General features: G+C 36.1%; 3 protein-coding genes across 3 annotated transcripts; 1 reads left to right on the top strand and 2 right to left on the bottom strand.

Moving 5' to 3' along the window:
* The first annotated feature begins 5,152 nt into the window (after positions 1-5,152).
* LOC114363425 (uncharacterized) lies at positions 5,153-9,215 on the top strand. The gene is made up of 2 exons (XM_028319140.1): positions 5,153-5,289; positions 8,735-9,215. The coding sequence occupies exon 2, from the start codon at positions 8,739-8,741 to the stop codon at positions 9,015-9,017; it is 279 nt and encodes a 92-aa protein (XP_028174941.1). The 5' UTR covers positions 5,153-5,289; positions 8,735-8,738; the 3' UTR covers positions 9,018-9,215.
* Positions 9,216-12,937: 3,722 nt separating this feature from the next.
* On the bottom strand, positions 12,938-13,537 carry LOC114363439 (uncharacterized; the record flags this gene model as incomplete). The annotated part of the gene is made up of 1 exon (XM_028319157.1): positions 12,938-13,537. A coding segment is annotated over exon 1 (600 nt), but the record flags the coding sequence as incomplete, so codon positions are not given.
* Positions 13,538-15,967: 2,430 nt separating this feature from the next.
* Positions 15,968-19,722, bottom strand: LOC114363438 (uncharacterized). Its single transcript, XM_028319155.1, has 4 exons — positions 19,408-19,722; positions 19,067-19,294; positions 17,713-18,865; positions 15,968-16,077 (listed from the first exon to the last, which is right to left on the bottom strand). The coding sequence occupies exons 1-4, from the start codon at positions 19,720-19,722 to the stop codon at positions 15,968-15,970; spliced, it is 1,806 nt and encodes a 601-aa protein (XP_028174956.1).
* Between the last annotated feature and the right edge of the window lie 2,281 nt (positions 19,723-22,003).

The following is a 22,003-nucleotide window of genomic DNA, read 5'->3' as shown; positions in this document are numbered from 1 at the left end:
TGTTTAGTTTCATTTCATACGCTATAATTTTACTGATACAGATAAAAATATATCTGCAAAATAAAATAAGTAGACATTGATAGTTTTGGTGTAAAAAATAAGAGCTATAGTTAACTGACTGTTATAAAATCAGTCCATAAATTACAAAAGCTAAATAAAAAAATCTATCTTACTAAACATATTTAAAAAAAAGTATAAAATCGTTTGACTTTGCAAATAAATAACGGTTCACCTATTGAGTTGCAGGCGGGCTCGCAAACTGACCAAAAGACAACCGAGCTCTCGCTATAAGACGGTTGACAATTTCGGAGAGTATCTCTCCGAAGAAGCGGGCAAAAGCTCCAAATCTAGAAGTAGGGGGTGTTTCTACAATGCCCACACCTGGCACAGGAGGTGGGGGTGGGGAAGGAGGAATTACCAGTGGGGTGACGGCTTCTGGAGTTACCGGCACTATTAAGGGACCTTCAATCGGTGCAGACCCAGCTATTGGGACCGCTCCCAGAGCTTCCAGTTCTTTGTTGTTCTCTGGTGCTTTGGCTGGAGTGAAAAATGAATTCGCTGGTATCGCAGCTGATATATCCGTGTTCAGCTTACTGACGGGCGCTGGTGCGCTCTCAGTAACCACAACTAGGATCGGCGGTCGAGCTACCAGTTCCTTGTTGTTCTCTGGAGCTTTGGCTGGGGTGAAAAAGGTATTCGCTCCCATGGCAGCTGAAATATCCGTGTTCAGCTTACTGACGAGCGCTGGTTCGCTCTCAGCAACTACAGCTTGGACTGGCGGGCGATACGCAGGCACCGGACCCATTATTGGCTCCTCTTTCTCTACCACCGGTATAAAACGCTCCTCAAAAATCGGCCCCTCAATCTTACTGTCTATGGTGTTCATTGCATCTAGATCTCTCCTCTCGATTGTATGTTTCTTGAATAACTTCCCGAAAGGTCCCCATTTCTCTTTGATAAATGTTATAGGTCCGAATTTCATAGGTTTGAGCTCAACATTAATTTTTCGATCTATATTTATACTTTCGAAGAATGGTGAGGAGAGCACTGGCTCGTAGCATAGGATCGCCGCAAACAAGACACATATCTGTAGATAAAAAAACACTGCACTTCATTTTTGAACTTGCACCTTAAAAATACTTTTTCAAATTAAATAACTACCTGTGTCAACCGATTCATTGTACTGTCTGTTGAAAGTGCTGGATGAAAAATGCAGCAGAACAGTAAATGGGAGCCTTAATAAACATGGTTTCTGGTGAATCGAGACAATTATTGAATAACCTTAGTGATGGCACGCTATGTTTTAATTGTTCTGTTAACAGTTCAAGGGCAGTGATGGCCACAGATCTAAAACTGTGTCGTTCGTGATATACTTTACAACTACGTAATAGAACAATGGGGCTTATTGTAAGCACTTGGTCAATGAGAAATTTATCAATGAAAGGTAATCGCATTCTTATTTCTCACTGGCAAGATAAAATTAAAATTATTAAGAGAGAGACGGTATAATGTCAATCGTTTATTAAGAGCCAAATATTGTCTCCTGAAAATAATGTCAAAATCAAAGCTTTTTTTATTCAGTACTTAGGCCCCTTCCAGGGTGCTTAACTTACACAATACACATACTCGTCCCAAATATAGCTTGCCTTATACCACCACTTCGGGACAACATAATTATGGGCTGGTGCTGAGAAGTGGCGGAAGAAACTAAGTCATCTTTACTTTTCTACCTAAATACCTACATAGTATTTTTCAATAACTGGTTTTGAAGACTTGTAGAAGACAGTGTCATTCGATAACTTCATTCATTAAAACCCACCAAAGGTTCTCGGAACTCCGCTATACATATTTATGAAGAAACACTGGACAAAGAGACAGAAAGTATTTAATGTTGAATGCGTGTGGAATCACAAATTAATTCTAGAAGTGAAAACACAAACCAGTTTTTATAGCTGCAAAAATGTATCCCACCAAAAACATTCTGTAAAAAACTAGCCAAGTCTCGATGGAGCTGCTTGTTTATCTCTAAAAAGTAATGAAATCTAGACAAAGTCGTGCCAAGTCTATGGTTCTTTACTGCGATTTCTTTTTTATTATAGTTAATGTTGTGTGACTTGGCCGTTGAAGGGTACAAAACCAGGTGCTCCATGACACCATTGCACCAATCTGTTGCCAGAACCACTACCCATTGACGATGGAAAATTGCCACTTGGAAAACGTTGATTTAATAACCAGTGAATTGTAGGCTTAATAAAGCTGCGTATTTCAATAATACTTATGCATAATTATTGATTATCTTAATAAAGATTGTTCAACGGCCAAGTCACACAACATTAACTATAATAAAAAAGAAATCGCAGTAAAGAACCATAGACTTGGCACGACTTTGTCTAGATTTCATTACTTTTTAGAGATAAACAAGCAGCTCCATCGAGACTTGGCTAGTTTTTTACAGAATGTTTTTGGTGGGATTTCACTTCTTTTTGTAGAATGTGGCATAATTATTTAACGTCGTCGTCCTTTAATATAATCGTCATTTTTTTTACGATATTAAACACATCTACCTTTAAAATGGACAACGAATCAGAATTATAACTAGAGAGGAAAAAAAATCTGGACACCGCGGTGCAGAAAATCGACGCTCAAAGTGCTAGCGCCATCTAGCGGTGAGCGTTACAGGCGAACACCACGGTGCCGGTGTGGCGCTAGTAGTATTGATTATTATGAATGTGGTGTTACTCCAGATCTTCGATTTTCCTAGTTTTGATAGTTTTCCCTTTATGTGGCCATTAAACCCTAACTCTGTACCAAATTTCAGCTCTCTGAGTTAATGGGAAGTACTAGTTCTATTTTGATGATCATCAGTGAGTGAGTGTCATAAATGCGAAACTTTGCTTTCGCTTAACTTCGGAACTAATTGACCTACAGACTTGAAATTTTGGATTTTAAGTGTGTGATTATAGCTTACTAGATGACGAAAATTTCTGCGTTCTGGTCTTATCTAAAGGTTCTCAAATAGAGGCCTGAAAATGCGGCGAAATGGTTCCAGTAAAGGATGGTACGGCAGTGTTTGCTTCGCGCTCGACTTGGCGGGGGCACTGCCGTGCCCCCAGATTATAGATAAAAAAGAAATTCTTTTGCATTGATCGAGCCTGTTTTAAATAGCAATCCTTATAAGAAACTAGCTGTGACCGCGACTTCATACGCGTTAAAAGTCCTTATCACCAACAGTTAAACCTACACCACAGAGAATATAATACTAGACTACACGCACGGTTAAGTCGTTTCGGAGGAGTTTTGTTACAAACACTGACACGAGAAATTTATATTACTAAGAGAGATACGCTCGAACACACAATCATTCGAATTGACTTTAAATTAATATCTAAAACTCAAGTCTCAGATCCTTATTACAAAAAAGTTAAACACACGTTGCATATTGGTTTAAAAGGACATTTTCACAGTAAATGACCATTTAAACAAGTGTTCAACTGTCGTTTAACTTTTTGTAATAAGCCGCTCATTGTTTTAAGATATTGCTGTTTCACTTTCACCTGTCTTTAAAAATTGATAAATCGATATGTGGAACTGTGATGAGGCTCGTTTCCATTTCGCTGGCTTCCTTAAACAGGTTCAGCCGGATCTTATGGATTTTACTATCGAATATTTTTTTATGGTTGTATGTAATCCATTTTTGTTGCAAAATAGAACCTATTACAACTGAATAAGATGTCACAATGTTTACATTATCGTGCGGTTGTCTGTAGGTTAAACCTAAATCGTTACGCATTATGACTCAGTCCCAATTGATGGCGACGTTTATCTGATGAATCCAAGTAATGTTTTTGTCATTCTTTTTACAGAAATCCTACTTCCTACTAATATTATAAATGCGAAAGTTTGTATGGATGTCTGGATGTTTGTTACTCTTTCACGCAAAAACTACTGAACGGATTTTGACGAAACTTTACAGTATTAGGTATGTTTATAACCCAGAATAACATATAGGCTATAATTTATGACAATCTGTGACAAACTAAATTTCACGCGGGTGAAGCCGCGGGCAAAAGCTAGTTAATAATATTCCAACTTGTTATGTGTCTTGGAATACCAAAAAATAAAAAGGCTTTTTTTCTCAAACCCTTTCGCGTCCAAAAACCAACCAATCGAGAGATTTTATCTAAAATCTAAGTACCTACCTACTTGCTTCTGAAAAACTAGTTAGAGAAATTAAGTAGGTAGGTTTATGAAGGATTTTACAGTTTTGTGTAAGGATATCGTAGGTATCTTAAATTAATTACTTATTAACTAGTGCAGATCTGACATTGAATTCATTCCTTGCCCCGATTATGTTCTTTTGAACTCGCTAACGACGCTTAACTTCTCATTAACGACTCAAGATAGTTTAGTAAAATGCAAAATAAGATTGAATTAGGTAAATTACATCTTAAATGTGAAAGTAAGTTTGTAAACTCTGATTTTCTTACTCAGTTTTTTTATTAAATTAATTTTGCTGTAGAGTTCAATTAGTTTAAAAAAATACTTTAGAAAAGGACAAACTTTAATTAACTAGGTGCCATGAATGCTTTTAGTGATAAATAAAGTTTTTTTGATTAAAGACGAAAAAAACTATACGCTCGTATGAGTCATGTTGTGGTTTCTAAAAAAACCGGAAAACCCAAACACGCAAATAATTTGAATACCACTTGATACTTGAAGAATATCAATAAACAACACAACACAATTATCATCATCATCATTTCAGCCACAGGACGTCCACTGCTGAACATAGGCCTCCCCCTTTGATTGCCAGATTGCGCGGTAGGTAGCGGCCTGCATCCAGCGCCTTCCTGCTACCTTTATGAGAACAAGATTAACAACAACATAAAAGAAAACACACCTATCATTCATAAAGATTTCATAATACAGGTAATTGTAGCGTGTTCAATTACGTTTCGAGATAATTTTAACCGCAGCATCAAGTCCCCAAAAAATTAAATTACATAACTGAAGCTGACCACCCTCTTCCGTATTTTATAAAAGCCGCAATCTTATTGCTTAATCCATAAGTGCTGGTTTTGCATCAATTTAGCAAGAAAGAAAGTGGTTGCGACTTGCGTTCCGCTTTTTAACACATGTGACCATGTGACAGTCGAGCCTAGACGCACTCCGGGCCTGACGCAATGACAGTTTTTTTTCTCTCTCGACAGTGGTAGTGAAATGAATAAAAAATAGTGTGTTGATATGTGGGATATTTAAGAATATAATTACCAACAGATAATAATTAAGGTAAGTTTTAGTAAAAAAATATTATTAAATTTTTTACCGGCGACGCCAAGTATGCTTATTTTGGTTAGTTGTAAAAATTTTCAGGACAAGAATATGGTAATTTTTATAGGAAATAGTCATTTTTAGGGAAAGCTTAACGAGTACAGCATATGACTCTATTCTGAAACGACACTGAAACTTTACACGTACTTAGATAAGTAACTATGAAAATTAAATGCTGTATGCAGGCCACTACTAACCGGCCAATCTGGAAGTCATTGAGGGAGGTCTAGTATATTCAGCAGCTGACGTCCTGTGGCTGATTTTATCATCAATAAAATCCCAAATAATTATCTCAGACATTCGTATGTTCTCTACCTATTTACTGAAATAATATTAAAATTGTATGAAGATAAACTCGTAGCTACAGATGCCAATGTGATATTTTGTTTGGTTTGCAATAGACTTTCTATGAAAATGAAAATATAGAGAAAACCTTGTCTTATTTTACAATCACGCTAACTTTTTAAATGCTTTAATTAGACAACTAAACGTTATAAAACTTATCCTACAATTAAATCGTCACGCAACGTCGTTACTGATGACGGTATCACTAATTGATACACCAAGCCTTGTTGACAACTGGGCCAGTGATATCACACTATGTGTGACCTGCAGGAGTATAGACTAGACTCGACTCTAGTCACTAGAGCATTCCTATGTATATTCTTAGAAACATACGACGTTTGGTTCATGATCCTTTAAAGGGTGAACACTAGAAGTTAGAACATTGTAGAGCAGCTCATAGTTCTGTTACAAGTAAATGCTCGGGTCTATACTTATCTTACTACCTATATGCTTAAACACTCAGTATAATTATGATCCTTCCTTCCATTCGATTCCGTTCTTTCCTTACATCTTTTTAGTTAAGTATTTGTATCGGCTAATCGGCTAATCTTAGCACACTAATGTTATAACAAGGTAGAGTTTGTGAGTTTGTTTGTAAGATTTGATTTTTTTAAATCTTACGAAGATTTTTCGAAGTTCTTTCTTCAGAGATAACTATTTATTTGTTCCTTGTGCTACAAATGAAAAACTCGTGGGGAAAAAGTTACTACTTATTTGTACCTAATTTAAAAAACCATAACCATAATATTCTAAACGCGAAAGTATGTAGTCGTTCGATAATAATAGGTGCATTATAAGAAAATATCGCAGCTTTTTATATTATGCATTCACGATATGTAGACTAGAAAATATTAGAAAACGCGATCGTTTCTAAATAAGTACCTATTAACCTAACATAGACTCATAAAGTATATCTCAAATCTACTATTAGTATAGGTGTAGAAGCTTAATATCTGTGCGAAAGAACTCTGACTGTCCGAAGGATTTTTCCGTTTTTACGCCTAATTAAAAACAAATGACAAAAGCGAAATGGCAGCATGAACGACAGGAATAGGTAGTTCGTTTCAGCCAAATTACGTCCACTTCTGGACAAAGGTCTCCCCCAAGGATTTCGATCGGTCCTGTGCTGCCAAGTACTTCCCGCGACCTTCACCAGATCATCGGTCCACCTAGTGGCCTGGCCGTCTGTACGTCTTCCGGATCGTGGTCTGGTCACCACTCGAGAGCTTTTCCATCCCAACGGTCATCAGCTCTGCGAGCTATGTCTGGATTGAGAGTCAACAAACCATTATGGTCAAATGACCCACTGACACCACAGAATATTATAATAGATGACACTAGAATACCCACGCTTTAATGGTTTATTCGGTATTTTTCGGACAGATAATTTACATACTGGTTTAGACAAAGATTTTTATCAAATGACAACTGAACAAAGAACGATTAGAGTTAGATTTATTATTTGTCTATAATTACATTACCTCAATTGTAATCCAGAAATATAGTATTTTTTATAATTTACTGACACATTTTCTCACATTAGCAAAAAAGAACAGACAAAGCCAGTTCTCTTGGATAATATTTACTAGCGATTACGTAATTCCAAAAGAAAGTTTTGGTTTTTAGGTTAGCTTGACATAGTTTAATGTTTTATAACTACCTACCTATTGTAAATTATGCAAATGATATCTCAATCATAATATCACAGATAAATTACAAGCTGGAGTTGACATCAATTGAGTGAATTTACAATGGGAGTGGCGTCTCTACATAATACGAGTAGGTATAATGATCATTATGTACGTACGAGTCATATTATAGGTACTTAATTATACATAAATACTTCCCCCCTTTTTAATAAAAAGTTACACCCGGGATCAAAACTGGATTAAAATAACATTTCCATACTAAATGACAATTTAAACTAGAGTTTAACTATGGTGTAACTTTTATTATTATGGGGGTAAATGATGAACAGATACTTTTTATTGCAATGACACGACAAAAAACTGACAATTACATACCGATGGGTGCCTGGAACAAAGCCGCAATCGACAAAACACAATTTTACAGGAGAAGAGATTTAGTGTCAATTTTGAATAATTCTAAACTACGAGGCGTATCAAAACGGTTTGTATATCAAACGATGCGTTATTTTTTCTGGAGTAACATTGAATGTGCATAAGGTTATAGTGCTTAGAATATACTTTAAAAAAGGTAGAAATACATATTGCCGCTTCATACATTGAAAGTCGGTTCCGTAAGAGTCCATTGTGGTTTTATTCCGGTAAAAAGTGTGCAATTAATCAAACAGCAATAGTGTATTGCAGCCTCGGGCGCTGATCTGAAGGATACAGTAATAGCCGTTTGCTTGTAGAAGATTTAAATAAAAGTTTTAACATTGTATATGGCACGATTATTCCGGTCAACAAATTTTAAATGGTGAATGGGAATAACGATTCAATATCCATAGTGCTTTTGGTAAATCAGGCAGTTTCAAAGATAAAATTCTGAAAAAAATTCAAAAGGTGTATAGGGACCCGCAGTTTACTAAAATCACTTAATCGGAAAACTGCTGCTATGGCTATTGCGGCTTTGTTCCAGGCACCCATCGATACATACTGTAGGCGGTATTATCGCTCGGAAGCGATCTTTTCCAGACAATCCAGAAACCACCCAACCGTTCTTTTTACCAATACTTACGGCAGAAAAAACTATTCGTATACATCAGTTAGTTTAAGAATAACAGTCATTTAACTCATGTATTATAAAATTTGTTAACTAGTGAAAATTCCTTAGAAGAAAATATTAAAAGTGACTTTAGATGAAGTAATTGCTTGCTTCTGAAATATATTGTGTTAACAACGGACAACTACCGGAACCCTACACTGCGCGTGGCACGACACGCACTTGGCCAATTTTTTTGTAATTAAGTTTCATGCAATGTGAAATTCGATTCAAAAGTATAACTCGATCATGTTTCCAAGTCCAATAGTACCTACCCAAGTGTTCTCTTGTTTTAAGCAATTAATTAAACGTCCAATATTCTATTTTCCAGAACAATGAGCGTCATCCGAAGCACTCTCCTGATTGTTGTGCTGCTGTCACTGATGGCATCATGTGATGCCAACTTTTTGGAGGACATCATTGGTTTTATGTTCGGAGGGAAGAATAAAATGCGAAGCATGTCCGAGATAATCACCGACTTCTTAGACGAAGTGTTCCCAAAAGATGACAAGGACACAAAAGCCATGAAGAACATCTTCACCATGTACAACGAAGATGGAAACAATTTGTTTAGCAGCCAATATTCGGGAATGGACTATTTGTCAGAGGATTAATTTTCTTCATAAGTTAGGGCTCGTACACATAAACATGATACGTGAAACGCCACGTCGTATGTGTACGAGCCCTTACACTTATTACCACGTACATACAAACGACTGAACCCTATGTATTAAGATGTTAAGTATTTATTGTTATTTATTGTAACTTATTCTTAGCAATAACATTAATTAAATAAAACAATCTTGGTATGAGTAATTTTTTCACAAAATGAGAAAGGAGCACGTTGTCTACGTAGTGCATAGAACATAGTATTGGAACCAACTATCTAAATGGTTCATCATAAAGGAATAAAAAGTTAGACATTGAAAATCATTTCTGTACGTACGAACTCCTATTTAAAAAGTAGCTGCAAAGTTCGACACCTAGGGCTTTTGTGATCGTGAAAACCGAAGAGTTAGACTAAAATACAAATTAAAATTTAGTTAGTTTAGAAAACAAGATGTAAAAGGTTAAAACGATGATTAAAAGCAAATTCAATAAGTAGCTATTAATTTAATTTTAACACGTTGAGTGCGAAACCAGGTCTATAGACCTTGTGTACGTCTCGCTTACCGTGCGGCTAAGAAAATTATAGTCTTCCTTGTCGTGCGAAAGGCATAACTTCAATTGGGTCCGGTGTAGGAAAATGATGAATATATATCTATGATGTATTCTTAAAATAGAATCCAATGATGTACCTACCTTAATACCAGGTTTTTAGACCTGGTACCGCACGGAAGTAATAAAATGTCTTCACAATGCGAAACCAGGTCGAAGCACCTTGTACCCTGCGCACCTGGTACCGCACCCCACGCTAGCTTCGTGCAGCCAGTGTTGCCTCGCATTCGTAAGAAACGCACATGTCGACATGGCGTCAAGAGAAACAAACAAAATAAAACTGCAAATTGATTATAATTTAATTTGCTACACGATTTATTGCTAATTTAAATAATGTTTTTCGTGACAAACATTTGAAGTTGTAACTAAATGTTATTAAATAATATGTTTTCTTTAAATATAGCTTATTTAAGTATTTATGCACGTATGTCTTATTTGTAAAATATTTAGACTAATTTATTAAAACATCTTTGTTTGTTACTTTTTAAAATTTTTATTAAAACTTAATTTAAACTATCGATATTTGTATTTCACATCCCTAGAATACCCACCAGACTTCCCTACTTCAGTGCGGCACAGGGTGCATAAGCCTTGTATTTTGAATATAGCTATAATTTTTATACTAAACAAGTTATTCACGAACGCCTTCAGGTGTATGTCAATAAATTCATTATTATTAATATTCAAAGAAAAAAAACACAATATCTATTAACATGAAGCCAAAAATAAAATTAATATATCTTAAATATTACAAGGTCTTTAAGCCTTGTGCCGCCACAATGTAAGTTTTAATACCAGGTTTACTGACCTTGTACCGAAGGAATGGAAAGTATTAGAAAGTTACTGCCGCAGCAAAGGTGTTAATGCTTGCCTCAATAACATAGCTTACATCTTCATGGGACACAGGACACAGGACCGGCTCCCACTAGAAAAAGTTGTTGTTTTTTTTAATAGATAGTACCTACCAGTGCCTTAATTTCATATTTCCCGACATACGATACGTTCACCTATCTCTACACACCTGGTCACCCCTCGATGGGGTGCAGGCGTCACTTTGTTGTGCTTCAATTTTTGTTTGCTCTCTTCATCACTCACTTCAGGACTGTCATTTCCTGGAGGATTGAAGTCAACATCATTGTCATTTCCTGACGGATTGAAATCAACATCATTGTCACCATCTGATTCTGATCCAGGCTTATACCACGGGGGAGGCCTGCGAGGATTTGTAAAAGGCCCATTCACATAACCACATTCCAATCTTCCCCCTCTCAAACGGCAATTCTGGCCGAGTTCAACTTCATGATCTTTACTCGCAGGCCTCCCTACGTTTCTGTTAAATCCACAAAGGACTCTATCATCGACAACTTTACATAAAGTACTGTCAAAATCGTAGGGACAGCATCGATTCCTAGGTCTCACAATGGGTGCCTCATTAAGGTTGTCATTTTCTGGTAGTCCTGGGCTAAGAGATTGTGGTTGATTCTGATTTTCGTGGTTACTTCGCGGTTGACAATTTCGTGTCGTTGCTAAATTTACAAGTCTGAGGTATACCTGAAAAAATTGCAACTCTTAGTAGGCGCGCACACCGTTGATTTTTAGTTGGCTGATAGTTGTGCCCGATTTTAAATTGTATGAAGAATCGGCCAAATCGAATCGGCGTAGTGTGCGCACTCTCATACATGCCCATTGCCCATACTGATCAACTGCCCGACTAAACTATCGGCCGACGAAAAATCAACGGTGTGCGCCTACTCTTAAGAACAAAATCTATCCTTTATAATCAAGAAACGAATAAGTACTGCAACGAACCATAACAAATCCGACATAGCTATTCAGCATGTCTCTTATCACAAATCACAGTGCGTTTCGATTACTTACCTGCTACTCAGGATTGATTGAAAAGAATGTAGAGTCAACAGTATAATTTTGTAATAATGAAAAGGTATTATAGTGCAAAACATTAAGAATTTGTTTGATACATGTTAGACAAAAGTGTACTCGAAACGATCGCCCGCCATGATCGTGATTCATGCACTAGTGGTTGGTAGGATCAGTAGGAGATAAAACAAAAATTAAAACCAGATAAAAGATCAAAATGAAAATTTTCAATGTCGTTATTCGTGATCTGTCGCTGCACGATTCAACATTTGGATGATTTGGACATCAACATTTCATACACTCATAGAATAGAATATAGTACTTGAGGCATAGTTATTAGACATAATTGTACGACTTCATTCGGTGCTTTTATTTGCTATCGGAGACAGTATCTACTAGCTGGCGAAGACCGGATTTATACATTAAAACAATGGCTAATAGAACAACATTATTTTATTTCAATAACCATTCCACAGTTCGTCTTACAAATTTATTTTGAATACCCAAACCATCCATATTTATGAGACTTAAATCCACTTTGTCAATATTGATTTTATCAACATCTATAGCATTATCTTTGAATAGTTTTCCCCAATGTTCATTATCCTTGAGAGCGTGTTTCGACCAATTCCATAGCTGACGTCGTACTGCTATTTTTAAGGACTTTCTTCTTTTTTCTTTTTTTGGTTTGTCTTTAACTTTTTGATTGCTCGGGCCAGGCAAATCTTTAGACACAGGAGTCGGGGGCGGAGTTTTCCAGACCTTTGCAGCATCTACGTAAGTTTGCTTGTTCTTCTCACTGACTACTGCTGGGTACACTTCTTGAGTCACAACGCCCCGATTTTTTAATTTCTTATGGACCTCTTTATGTACCTCTGGCTTAGGGGATTTATCTCTGCGTCTCTCTGTCTCTATAACAGGCACCTTTCCCTTGCTTATGTTTTGTTTTAAGTCCAAGATGCTATTTTTTCTTACATGCGTATTACTGTTTTGTTTTGTGGGTGGGTTATTGTGCTTCAGGCCAGGAATATTGTATGGGAATAAACCAGGTATGTTTAGAGGTCTTACTGCTGCACGGGATTGTGACTGTGACTTATTGGCGTTTTTTAAATTCTGCGCACTGTTACTTTTCTTTCTCTCCGGCCGAGGCGAACGTTTACGCGAAGTATCTGACGAATGGAGAGATTCACTACCTGCAAAAAACAATCAGTGTGAAACGCTTAGACACAAAGCACGTTGTTGAGACTAGGTTGACTATTTTAATCATACTCTTACGTCGAAAACAACTTAAAGCGATCATTTTAATATTAAAAAACTAATTTAGGTAGTAAAAATTGATCTAGAATAATTTCTTGATATTATCAATTGAAATCTTCGAGAATTTCCTTAATGCGTCATTTAGCTTAGAAGTAGATGTATTTATTTTTCTATTTTCATAATCTCTTAAAATTTTATTTAATTTCTCTTTGCTCATATTTTTTGGGTCAAACTTTGATTTGTTTGAAAGTCTTGATAAGGACACTTTTTTATCCTTATAATCTTCAATCATTTGGTTATACAGCTTTCCCTTGGAACTTGTCAATGAAAATTTCTTTTTTAGTTCAGCAACATCCAGCTCTTTAAATTTATCTATAATTCTAAGTGACAAACTATTTCTTCTCTTCTTTTTTGCCTCTTCGTAATCTGTTATGAGTTTCTCAAGTTTATCTTTGTTCAATTTCTTTTTCTTATATTTTGATGTGGTTGACCCGGATAGAGACAAATTACCCTTTCTGTAATCTACAATCATTTTGTCTAAAGCTTTTGTCTTCGATGGCGTCAAAGGGTACTTCTTTATTATATCTTCAACGTTTTTTCCTTCTAATAAATCCAAATCTTTAATTGATAATCTACTTAATCGCTTCTTATTTCTATAAAAGGTTACAACACTAGGAGGCTTTTTTGGCTTTTTTTTAAATAGACTCAGTATTGCACTAAACTTCATTGCAGCATAATTGTTATCGAATTTGTTAGAAATGCTCTCGTAAAGCTTCTGCATTTTGATATTCTATGTCGTGGCAGGAACATCCAGTAGTATCTAGGATTTTCGTAATTATTCTGCTATCCTTTCTTGGATGTCCTGAATGAAAGGAATATTCGATGGAAACGCAATCACTTGTTATTAGATCTAAAGTGCGATTCTACTAGCAAATCTTGAAAACTTTGAGATATTGAAAATACGACATTATCCGATAATATCCCAATCATACTCGTCTCAAATTTACTTAAAAATTACCCATCATTAAGTTTCTAAAAAACTAAACACACAACTTACTTTTATTCCTTCCAATACACATGGTAAAAACATCGCTCTAGGCATATTGCTTTTATTTTACGTCAGACACATTTTTCATACGCAGAAAATATGTTATATCAAGTGGTTTTTAGAACTATCCCATGTTTTTTTCTATATTTACTCATTTTTCACTTACAATTTTTGGGGAACGGTAATGTAATCATGTCAGTGTCAAACGCTGGTGTCACGATTTCCTTCTTTTAGAAAAGGTTTTATTGCCAGCTTTAGAAACTGCTATGAAGGTACCATAAGGCGTGTGTATCGGATATCTAACATTCCGAGAGATTGCGAGGTTCAGCGAGGTTGCTCGTGAGTTTATGCTAGTTTCATGCACCGCGAGACCAAGCTGAAAGCATTTTTCCGTAAATAGGATTCGCTATTAACTTATAAAAAATGTTTCAACAGTTTTAACGTATTTCGCATATCGTCCCTTAGCTAACAACACCGCTTAAGTCGATTTTTGGCGGTTTTGACATTTTAATGCCATTGGATAGATCTGCTCATCGCGCGTCTAACCATTGGTCACATGTTATAGATTTCAGCCAATAAGAAGCCGTAATTTGAATTTTAGTGACACCGCGCAAGTCGGTTTACCTCGCAACACCGCTCAAGTCGTTAGTCTGCCATACATTTCTCGTAAAGTTCCTTCGCGCTCCGTAATTTTTATATTTTTAAGTGAGTTTTATCGCGAAAAGGTCTATGAAAGAAGTTTTAATAGAAGATTAAGAGGTAAGCTATATAATTATGTATTTTTTAATGAGTTACGCGTATTAATATATAAGGAAAAGATAATAGAAAATATCTTCATTTACTTAAGCGGTGTTTACAATTTTTTTTTTCAAACTTAGGCGGTGTTTCAAACTGTATTTTAATTCTTTTAGGAAGCTATACAAGTGAAATCCACTATTGATGGTGAAGGAATTGATTCTTGAAGTATTCCAAGTTCAGGTGATGAATTTTTATGTACACAATTACAAGAAGCAGGACATAAACGGCGTAAAAAACTGCCCAGGTTTCAATCCAATCGAAGGCTTTCTCATAATCCACAAACGCCAGGCAAAGTGGCTGATTATACTCCTCGGTCTTCTGTATAATCTGCCGCAGCGTATGTATGTGATCTAAGACACTAAAGCCTGTCAGCCAGCCTGGAAACCAGCTTGATCAGGAGGCTGGAAGGCGTCGAGTCGGCGAGCTAGACGTTATTTTGACGATCACCCGGCGATGATACGCAAGTACTACAACATTTCACTTCGCGATTAACGAGAGGTTTTGTCGCATCACTAGTTCACAGACTAAAAATATTTTTATGTCAGTTGGCCATATTTGATGACATTTCTGCTGATTTCTAAAAAATTTGACTGTAGTGTTATCGGTTGGTCGGTTAATCTTTAGCAGACATGAAGCTAAAGATAAAAATGGAGGGCAGAGTTGGAACAAAAACTTGAGTCAAATACCTACTTATATCTATCTCGCTCTCTGCGGCCCTACCTCTCTTTTTAGTGTGAACTGAGTATTGCTATCTTCTGATTTAAATCTCCTTGTAAATTCTTCGAAATAGCCAATTCACTAACCAAATCAGAAGTTAAACAAATAAATAATTAATATTTGAAACTAAGATTACCTAGTTAAATAAAAAATCACATTTTTGAAGAAGAGTATCACCACACTTCTGTGCCGTGCCGTAGGAGTTATTCCCTCGAGGATGACGGAATAGAACAGCTTCCAAAGAGCCTTTGGCATCGACATTTCACCTGCTTTGCCGTTCAAAAGCTGAGCCGTAATTCTATCATCACCCGAGGCCTTGTTGTTTATCAGCTGTTCCAAAGCTATTCCAAGCTCGTGTAGAGTGGCGTTCGGGATATCTTAGGTATTGTGTCGGGTCAATCTAGCTCTTGGGTCTTCGGCTAGATTTGTAACAGGTGTGAACACAGTCGTGTATAATTGTCCGTAGAACTTCTCAACCTCATTCAATATCTCAGGCCCCGATGCTATTCTCGGTATTCAGCTTGGTCAGTTGGCTTTGGCCAACAAACAGACTGATCTCTTACAAACACCTTAGAGCCCTTGTTATGCTCAATCGTCTGTATTACGAGTACCTATATGTGTAGGTCGCGAGTCAAAAGACGTAGAGATCTATCTGTTAAGACGCCGATACTGAGTAGCATCTTCAGATGACTGCAGATTCATGTTTCGTCTCTCTTCTATAAGGTTGTCGATGAGATCAGAGATCTTTTTTGTTTCTCCTAAACGATGGGTTTTAAAAACCTTAGACCCAGTCATTTGGTCAATTCCCAAGAACCTGCCATTGTACTCTTCCACATTTTTGCAATGTCCTGGCATTGGGAACGATTTTGCAACTCGAGTTGAGCTTTCGGGGTTGGATGGACGCTGGGCGGAGTGTAGACTTTATCAGTCGACATCTGTCGAGATTCGGACTTATATTTAATGTGCCTCTTACCATTTGGTGATTGCTTCCTGTTTTGACCAAATTGACCACACAGACAACATGCTTCTACGTCGACAAGATGAAGTTGATCTCATATTTCATAGCGTCATTGGGATGCAGCGAAATCTACTTTCTCTGTTTTGGCTTTCTGAAGAAGGAGTTCATCATCCCTCTCCATAAAGCCAGCCAGCAGTTGGCCACGTGCGTTCCTCTCTCCGTACCCAAATTGCCCCACTTCCAGTTCATTGTCGTTTCGTTTGCCCAGCTTCGCGTTGAAGCCCCCTCATCACAATATTTGATCTACATACTGTGATTCTTAAGATTTAGGTTAAAGATAAGTAGGTATAATTAATTTTTTTAATTATTTTTTAAATAATTCTTAGTAAAATTTTCTTTGTAAATCATCTATTAATATAGCCTGACCAGGAACATAAAAACCCTGGCACAGAGGCGCTTCAATTGCATTTGATAGTGCAACACTGAGTACAGTCGTACATGTGTTAAATTAATAGGCTAAAGGGTTATGTCCACTTAGTATGGGACCTTTGGCCTGAGGTGGACAGACATTACAGCATGTAATTTGTTATTGGTTAAATAGTCTATACCAGTAAGAAACAGAATATAAATATAATTTTGTATCCAAATCATTAAAAACATTGTTTTTTGGTTAAGTTTAAAAAGGTTAAAAGCAAAAAAAAACACCATTTTTTTACATTATTTTATTTTCAATCTGATTCATAGGTCAACAAAATATTATCCAGGAACTGGGCAGGTGGAAATATATGTTCTTGATACCTTGCCCAGCTCAAAAACCATACAATTGTCATCACATGAGCACAGCAACCTACTGTTCTTCGGCCAACCATACAATTGCAGCAGTATTGTTTTACTGCTTCCCGCCCATTTAAATTATTTTCATAAATAATATAAACATAATATATTTTACGGCTTATGTGCCTGCTGTGTATCTTACCCCTTAATAAGCTACAACTGGCCGAAGGTGTAGGGTAATCGTTCAGTAGGTTGCTGGCTGTGTCTCTACACACTTCTATAGTATAGGAACCGTTGCCTCTGATATGTTCCCCATAATATGATCGAGCCTGTTTTAGCTGGTATGTACCACATGCTATTAAAATTAATTCACTAAATTCCATTCTAGGGAATGACACATTTTCGATGTTCACATTTATACTGCGAAAGTCTGCCCGCCGTCTATTTAAATTATTTTGTATAACAAAATCAGCTAATACATTGTCAGTGTACATTTTTTGATTTATTATGTCCAGTATTATACCTGCATCCTCTCGATCAGTAACTCTCTGGTGAAACCGGTTTATAACTGCTGCAGCAACGCGAAAATCTGTCATAGCATGTTTAGATGCGCGGTTGAAAAATTCATGCCTAAGCAATTTGAAACATTGTTTGAACATACCATTCACGGCTTCAACCACCCATCTACATACTGTGACAGATCTCGATCTATTGGCTGCCATTGTTGACAACTGTGTTTCACCTTGTTGTAAGGATTCAGGCATGTGGACAGAATAATTACAATTCCTTAACAGCGGCACAGAATCTCTGAAGCCCCTATCCAGTATAAAAACATCTCCTTGTTGAAAATACTGCCTCAATGGCTTTGTCTCATCGTTAAATTCATTAGACATAATAGTCGCATCAGATGTTGTAGCTGGATAGGGGCCCAACACATCGACAATGTATCCATCGGTACATACGATTAGAAAAGGCTTCATAAGGTTCCTATACTTGTGTAAAGAATAAGTATCTTTTTGATACATATAATTAGAACTTTTTTGAACAAATAAGTATGTTCCATCAATTATAACAATTGGTTTACGATCGACACCACCGAACAATCCATTAGGTATTAGTAAATTCCTTTGAGAGATTTCAGCTCGCGTAATATTATCTGTCCCTAAGTATCTGGACACAAAATCCTCATTTAAAATATTCCTAGCTTTTCCCATCAATCTCATAAGCTTAGATCTGGATATGTTCAAAAGTGTCGAAATTCTTTTATCACTATCTCCTGTCCTCAACTTGAGTAAATATGCACCAAGTGCCAATTTACCATTACGCATAGCTCCAAGTCTTGGTAGTTCCGAATAGAGCTGTTCGAATTTGGCTTTTGTTAGTCCAACCCAATAATGTAAAAGCTCATCTGACATTCTCTCTACCTCTGAAAAATCCAACATCAGCGGCCTCTCATTAACAAAAGATGCAAAATCTTGTATATGGTCAGCATTAAAACTATGTATCGGTTGAGGAATGTCAGATAATACTTCCCAATTATCGTTGTGTAAATGGAAAACACAAATCCTGCAGTTTTGAGGTACATAAAACTTATACTCACTAAACAACTTTACCCTCAGCCAAATGGGAACAGCCAATCTTTGTGTTGAATTACACTCGGGGAAAAAACAATGACTTTGAGTGTCCGATGCTCTTGAATATAAGGGCAAATGAATTCTCGTCCCATCATGTGCTTGTTGGGGCTCCGCAGCATGTGTAGCAGCTCGATCAGCTCTCTGCCAGCAGGGATGACATATCTGGTCAGATCCCCGCAGCTGAAACAAAGAAATCAAATAAGGTATCATTCAAAATTCATTTTTCTTTAAAATGTTGAGATGTGATGATGTGATGTGAGACAAGTCAATGTTTATTTATCAGTAAAGTATTTGTATAGAACAAAACATACATTTTGTTAAAATATATCAAGCCAATGTCTTTCATAAAATATTAATAAAAATAATCATTACAATACTTACTTGACGAGGTGAAATCTGTTCCATTATCACATTTCGAATACGTGATTCTCTTTCTGTGTCAGTATGCAGCCTATGAGACCGTATTCGTAACAACGAGCATCCACAGTTAACACAGACATTACGACTGTGACCGGTGCTAGTTGTTGGTTCTTCATTTGACATATTTGTCCTTGATTGGTGCAGAGCCACGGTCCAACATGAGTGACAACATACACTGCTGTCATCAATCTAAAAAAAATAACAGTTATATCAGGATTATGGTTATCTACAGTAAAAGTAAAAGGTATTATAAACATTGTAAAAGGTATTCAACAAATCCACACGCTCATTCAATAACTTACCAGTTGAGGAGCTATCCACTGACGTATAACCGTCTGAACTTGAATAAGCTCTATGTTATGTCGCCTCCTCTGCGTCACGTCAGCTCCACAATTAATACATCTCATAGGCTCCTCATGAGATTGAGGAATTGCTGGTTCATTATCCAAAATCGGGCTGGGGTCAACACTGGGGCTTGGGTCGGAGTCCATACGTAAGCCGTGGTCAGCGTTTGGGCAAGGTTCGTTATCCGAAAGTGAGCCATGGTCATCGGTTGAGCGAGATTCGGGGTCCGAGAGTATGCCAGGGTCGTCGGGAAGGGAAGCATCAAGGTCCATGGTCAAAAATATAAAGTCGTCGAAAGGGAAACACTCAAACAACACTCACGATGAAAAATACAAAGCGAATGACAATAAACAGCTTTTGACAGTATTTTTTTTATCGTGTTTCAGTGTTGCCATGCTAATTATGTAGTGATAATTAAAAATAATCGATATAAAAATCGATTGTATTTTTGATGATCCAAAATAAAGTGTATTTCATTTAGTTAATAAAGTATTTTATGGTAAATATTATTCCAATATTAAAAAGTTTTTTTTAATGTCATTTTAATGAATCAGTATTAAAAAAATACACTTGATTTTATGGTCGAAAAACAATCGATTTGAATCGATTATTACCGATAGGATTTATTTTGGCAACACTGAATTCAGAGTCAAAGACAGGAAGTTGTAATTATCGCCTAAAGTACTATTAAAATTGGATTTTTAATTAAGTAAATTGATACAAAGTTACACTAAGGAAATACTTTAAAAAATAATTAAAAAATTTTGCCAAATTCATATTTTCATTAGCAACTTGTCCACGCCAGGCCAGAAATGAACATTGTCCTTTATGTATCAGGATTCAGGATTACGGGCTAATTTGATATTTTCATAAATTAACGAAAAATATTATTAAAGATAACCTGGTTTAAATAAATTAAATGAAACCATCAATCGAGCTAGTAGGATTTATTTTATTATTCATCAATAATCAAATTCAGAACATGAATATTCAACTGCAATGTCTGCTCATGAACGCTTCAAACTCGGTACTTCTTTCCCAATTCCATAAAATTCAAAACTTAGAAAGTGACAAAAAACTTTAAAATAGGTAGTTGAAACAGACTACAGCTAATTTTCATAGTGGACTGTACCATACGATAAACATGTCAGTCAATTTGACAACCTTTGTCGGAAACATTATTCAATGAAAATATTGTCCGAACCCTTAGTATTTCTCTTCGACAAATACATTAACACATCGTGAACCACTTTTCTTTCACGACTATAAAAATATTTTAGCAATTTAATTCACGAAATCAATTGCACACATTTAAAATAAAGTTTGTTTACACTTTGACAACAATAGACTGACATGCATGGTGACATGTGAATGAAGTTTTCAGTTACTGTTGCCATTAAAAGAAATTAGTACCATTAGTTTTCCGCAACATGGCGAGGGTTTTTATGTTCCTGGTCAGGCTATACCTTATTCCTTTACATTTCGGCAAACAACACCGCCTAACTCTACAAAAATATCAGTCAACACCGCTCAAGTCATAAAATATAGGTTAAAATAAAGTAAATCGTCAAATTAAGTATAAATAATTATTTCTTAACTGCTAAATAAAGTATTTAATAAGTAACAATAGGAAAAATCCACCGATTTTTTAAAATAAACAGTTTTTTTCGTCTCCTGAAAAGTTGCTAAAAATGACTTACGCGGTGTTGTTAGCTAAGGGACGATATTTATCATCACATCTCAGTCAGGTGACTCAGACCAACGCCCACGCGGACCCACCCAAGTAATAGCTGGAGGAGTGAGTATAATTAGTGATCTAGGAACCTTGCGCAGTCAGATATTATTAAACCGCCTAAAAAATTGGCCTAATTATGAATAAAACAATATAATATTTTGATATTAGTAACACATGTACTTATGAGGAAGTGAAATCATTAAAATAAATAAATAATAAGGCACAACGACAAACTTTATTGTACTGACATTATTAGAATCAAGTTATATAAAATGAATCATTTTCTGAAAACTTTTCTGGTAATACTGGAAATTGACATTCTGGTATTCTTTAATTCATCAATTAAAGGCTCTAAGGGTCCCAGTCTAGATGGTAATGAAAACGGAAGTTTCAAACTCTTTTTCTTCTGTGCCTCATAATTTGTCAACATTTGGTTCATTTGCCCCTTGCTTATTCCTCTTGAACTAAATTTAGAATGGTTTGATAAATTTGAAAAGGAAAATTTGTTTTTCTTATAATCATCTACCATTCGTTCTAAAACTCTGTGTCTTGAACTAGTCAGTGAAAATTTCTTTTTCAATTCCGCTGGCTCCATACTTCTCAGTTTTTCGATGATTTTCGATGACCTAGTTTTACTGTTCTTTTTAATTTCATCGTAATCCTGTATTATCTTATTGAGTTTCTCTTTGTTAAGTTTCCTTGTCCTTATCTTAGATTTGTTTGGCAACATAGTAACAGAAAGGCGTCCTTTCTTATAATCTTCAACCAATTTATCTAATACTTTGGCTTTTGATGGTGACACAGAAAATTTCTTTCCC

This window comes from Ostrinia furnacalis, unplaced genomic scaffold (assembly GCF_004193835.3).
Source record: "Ostrinia furnacalis isolate ACB-3 unplaced genomic scaffold, ASM419383v2 OfSCF7119, whole genome shotgun sequence".
NCBI classification, from domain to species: domain Eukaryota; kingdom Metazoa; phylum Arthropoda; class Insecta; order Lepidoptera; family Crambidae; genus Ostrinia; species Ostrinia furnacalis.
The sequence above is the reverse complement of the archived record's forward strand: the minus strand, read 5'-3'. Positions and strand labels throughout refer to the sequence as shown.

Coding starts and splice junctions, on each gene's coding strand:
- LOC114363425 (XM_028319140.1), top strand. CDS start 8,739: ATGAGCGTCATCCGAAGCACTCTCCTGATTGTTGTGCTGCTGTCACTG.
- LOC114363438 (XM_028319155.1), bottom strand. CDS start 19,722: ATGGACCTTGATGCTTCCCTTCCCGACGACCCTGGCATACTCTCGGAC. Junction 18,866..19,066: donor AACAGATTTCACCTCGTCAA/GTAAGTATTGTA, acceptor TCTTTGTTTCAG/CTGCGGGGATCTGACCAGAT. Junction 16,078..17,712: donor GGTGGTTGAAGCCGTGAATG/GTATGTTCAAAC, acceptor CCCATCGTTTAG/GAGAAACAAAAAAGATCTCT.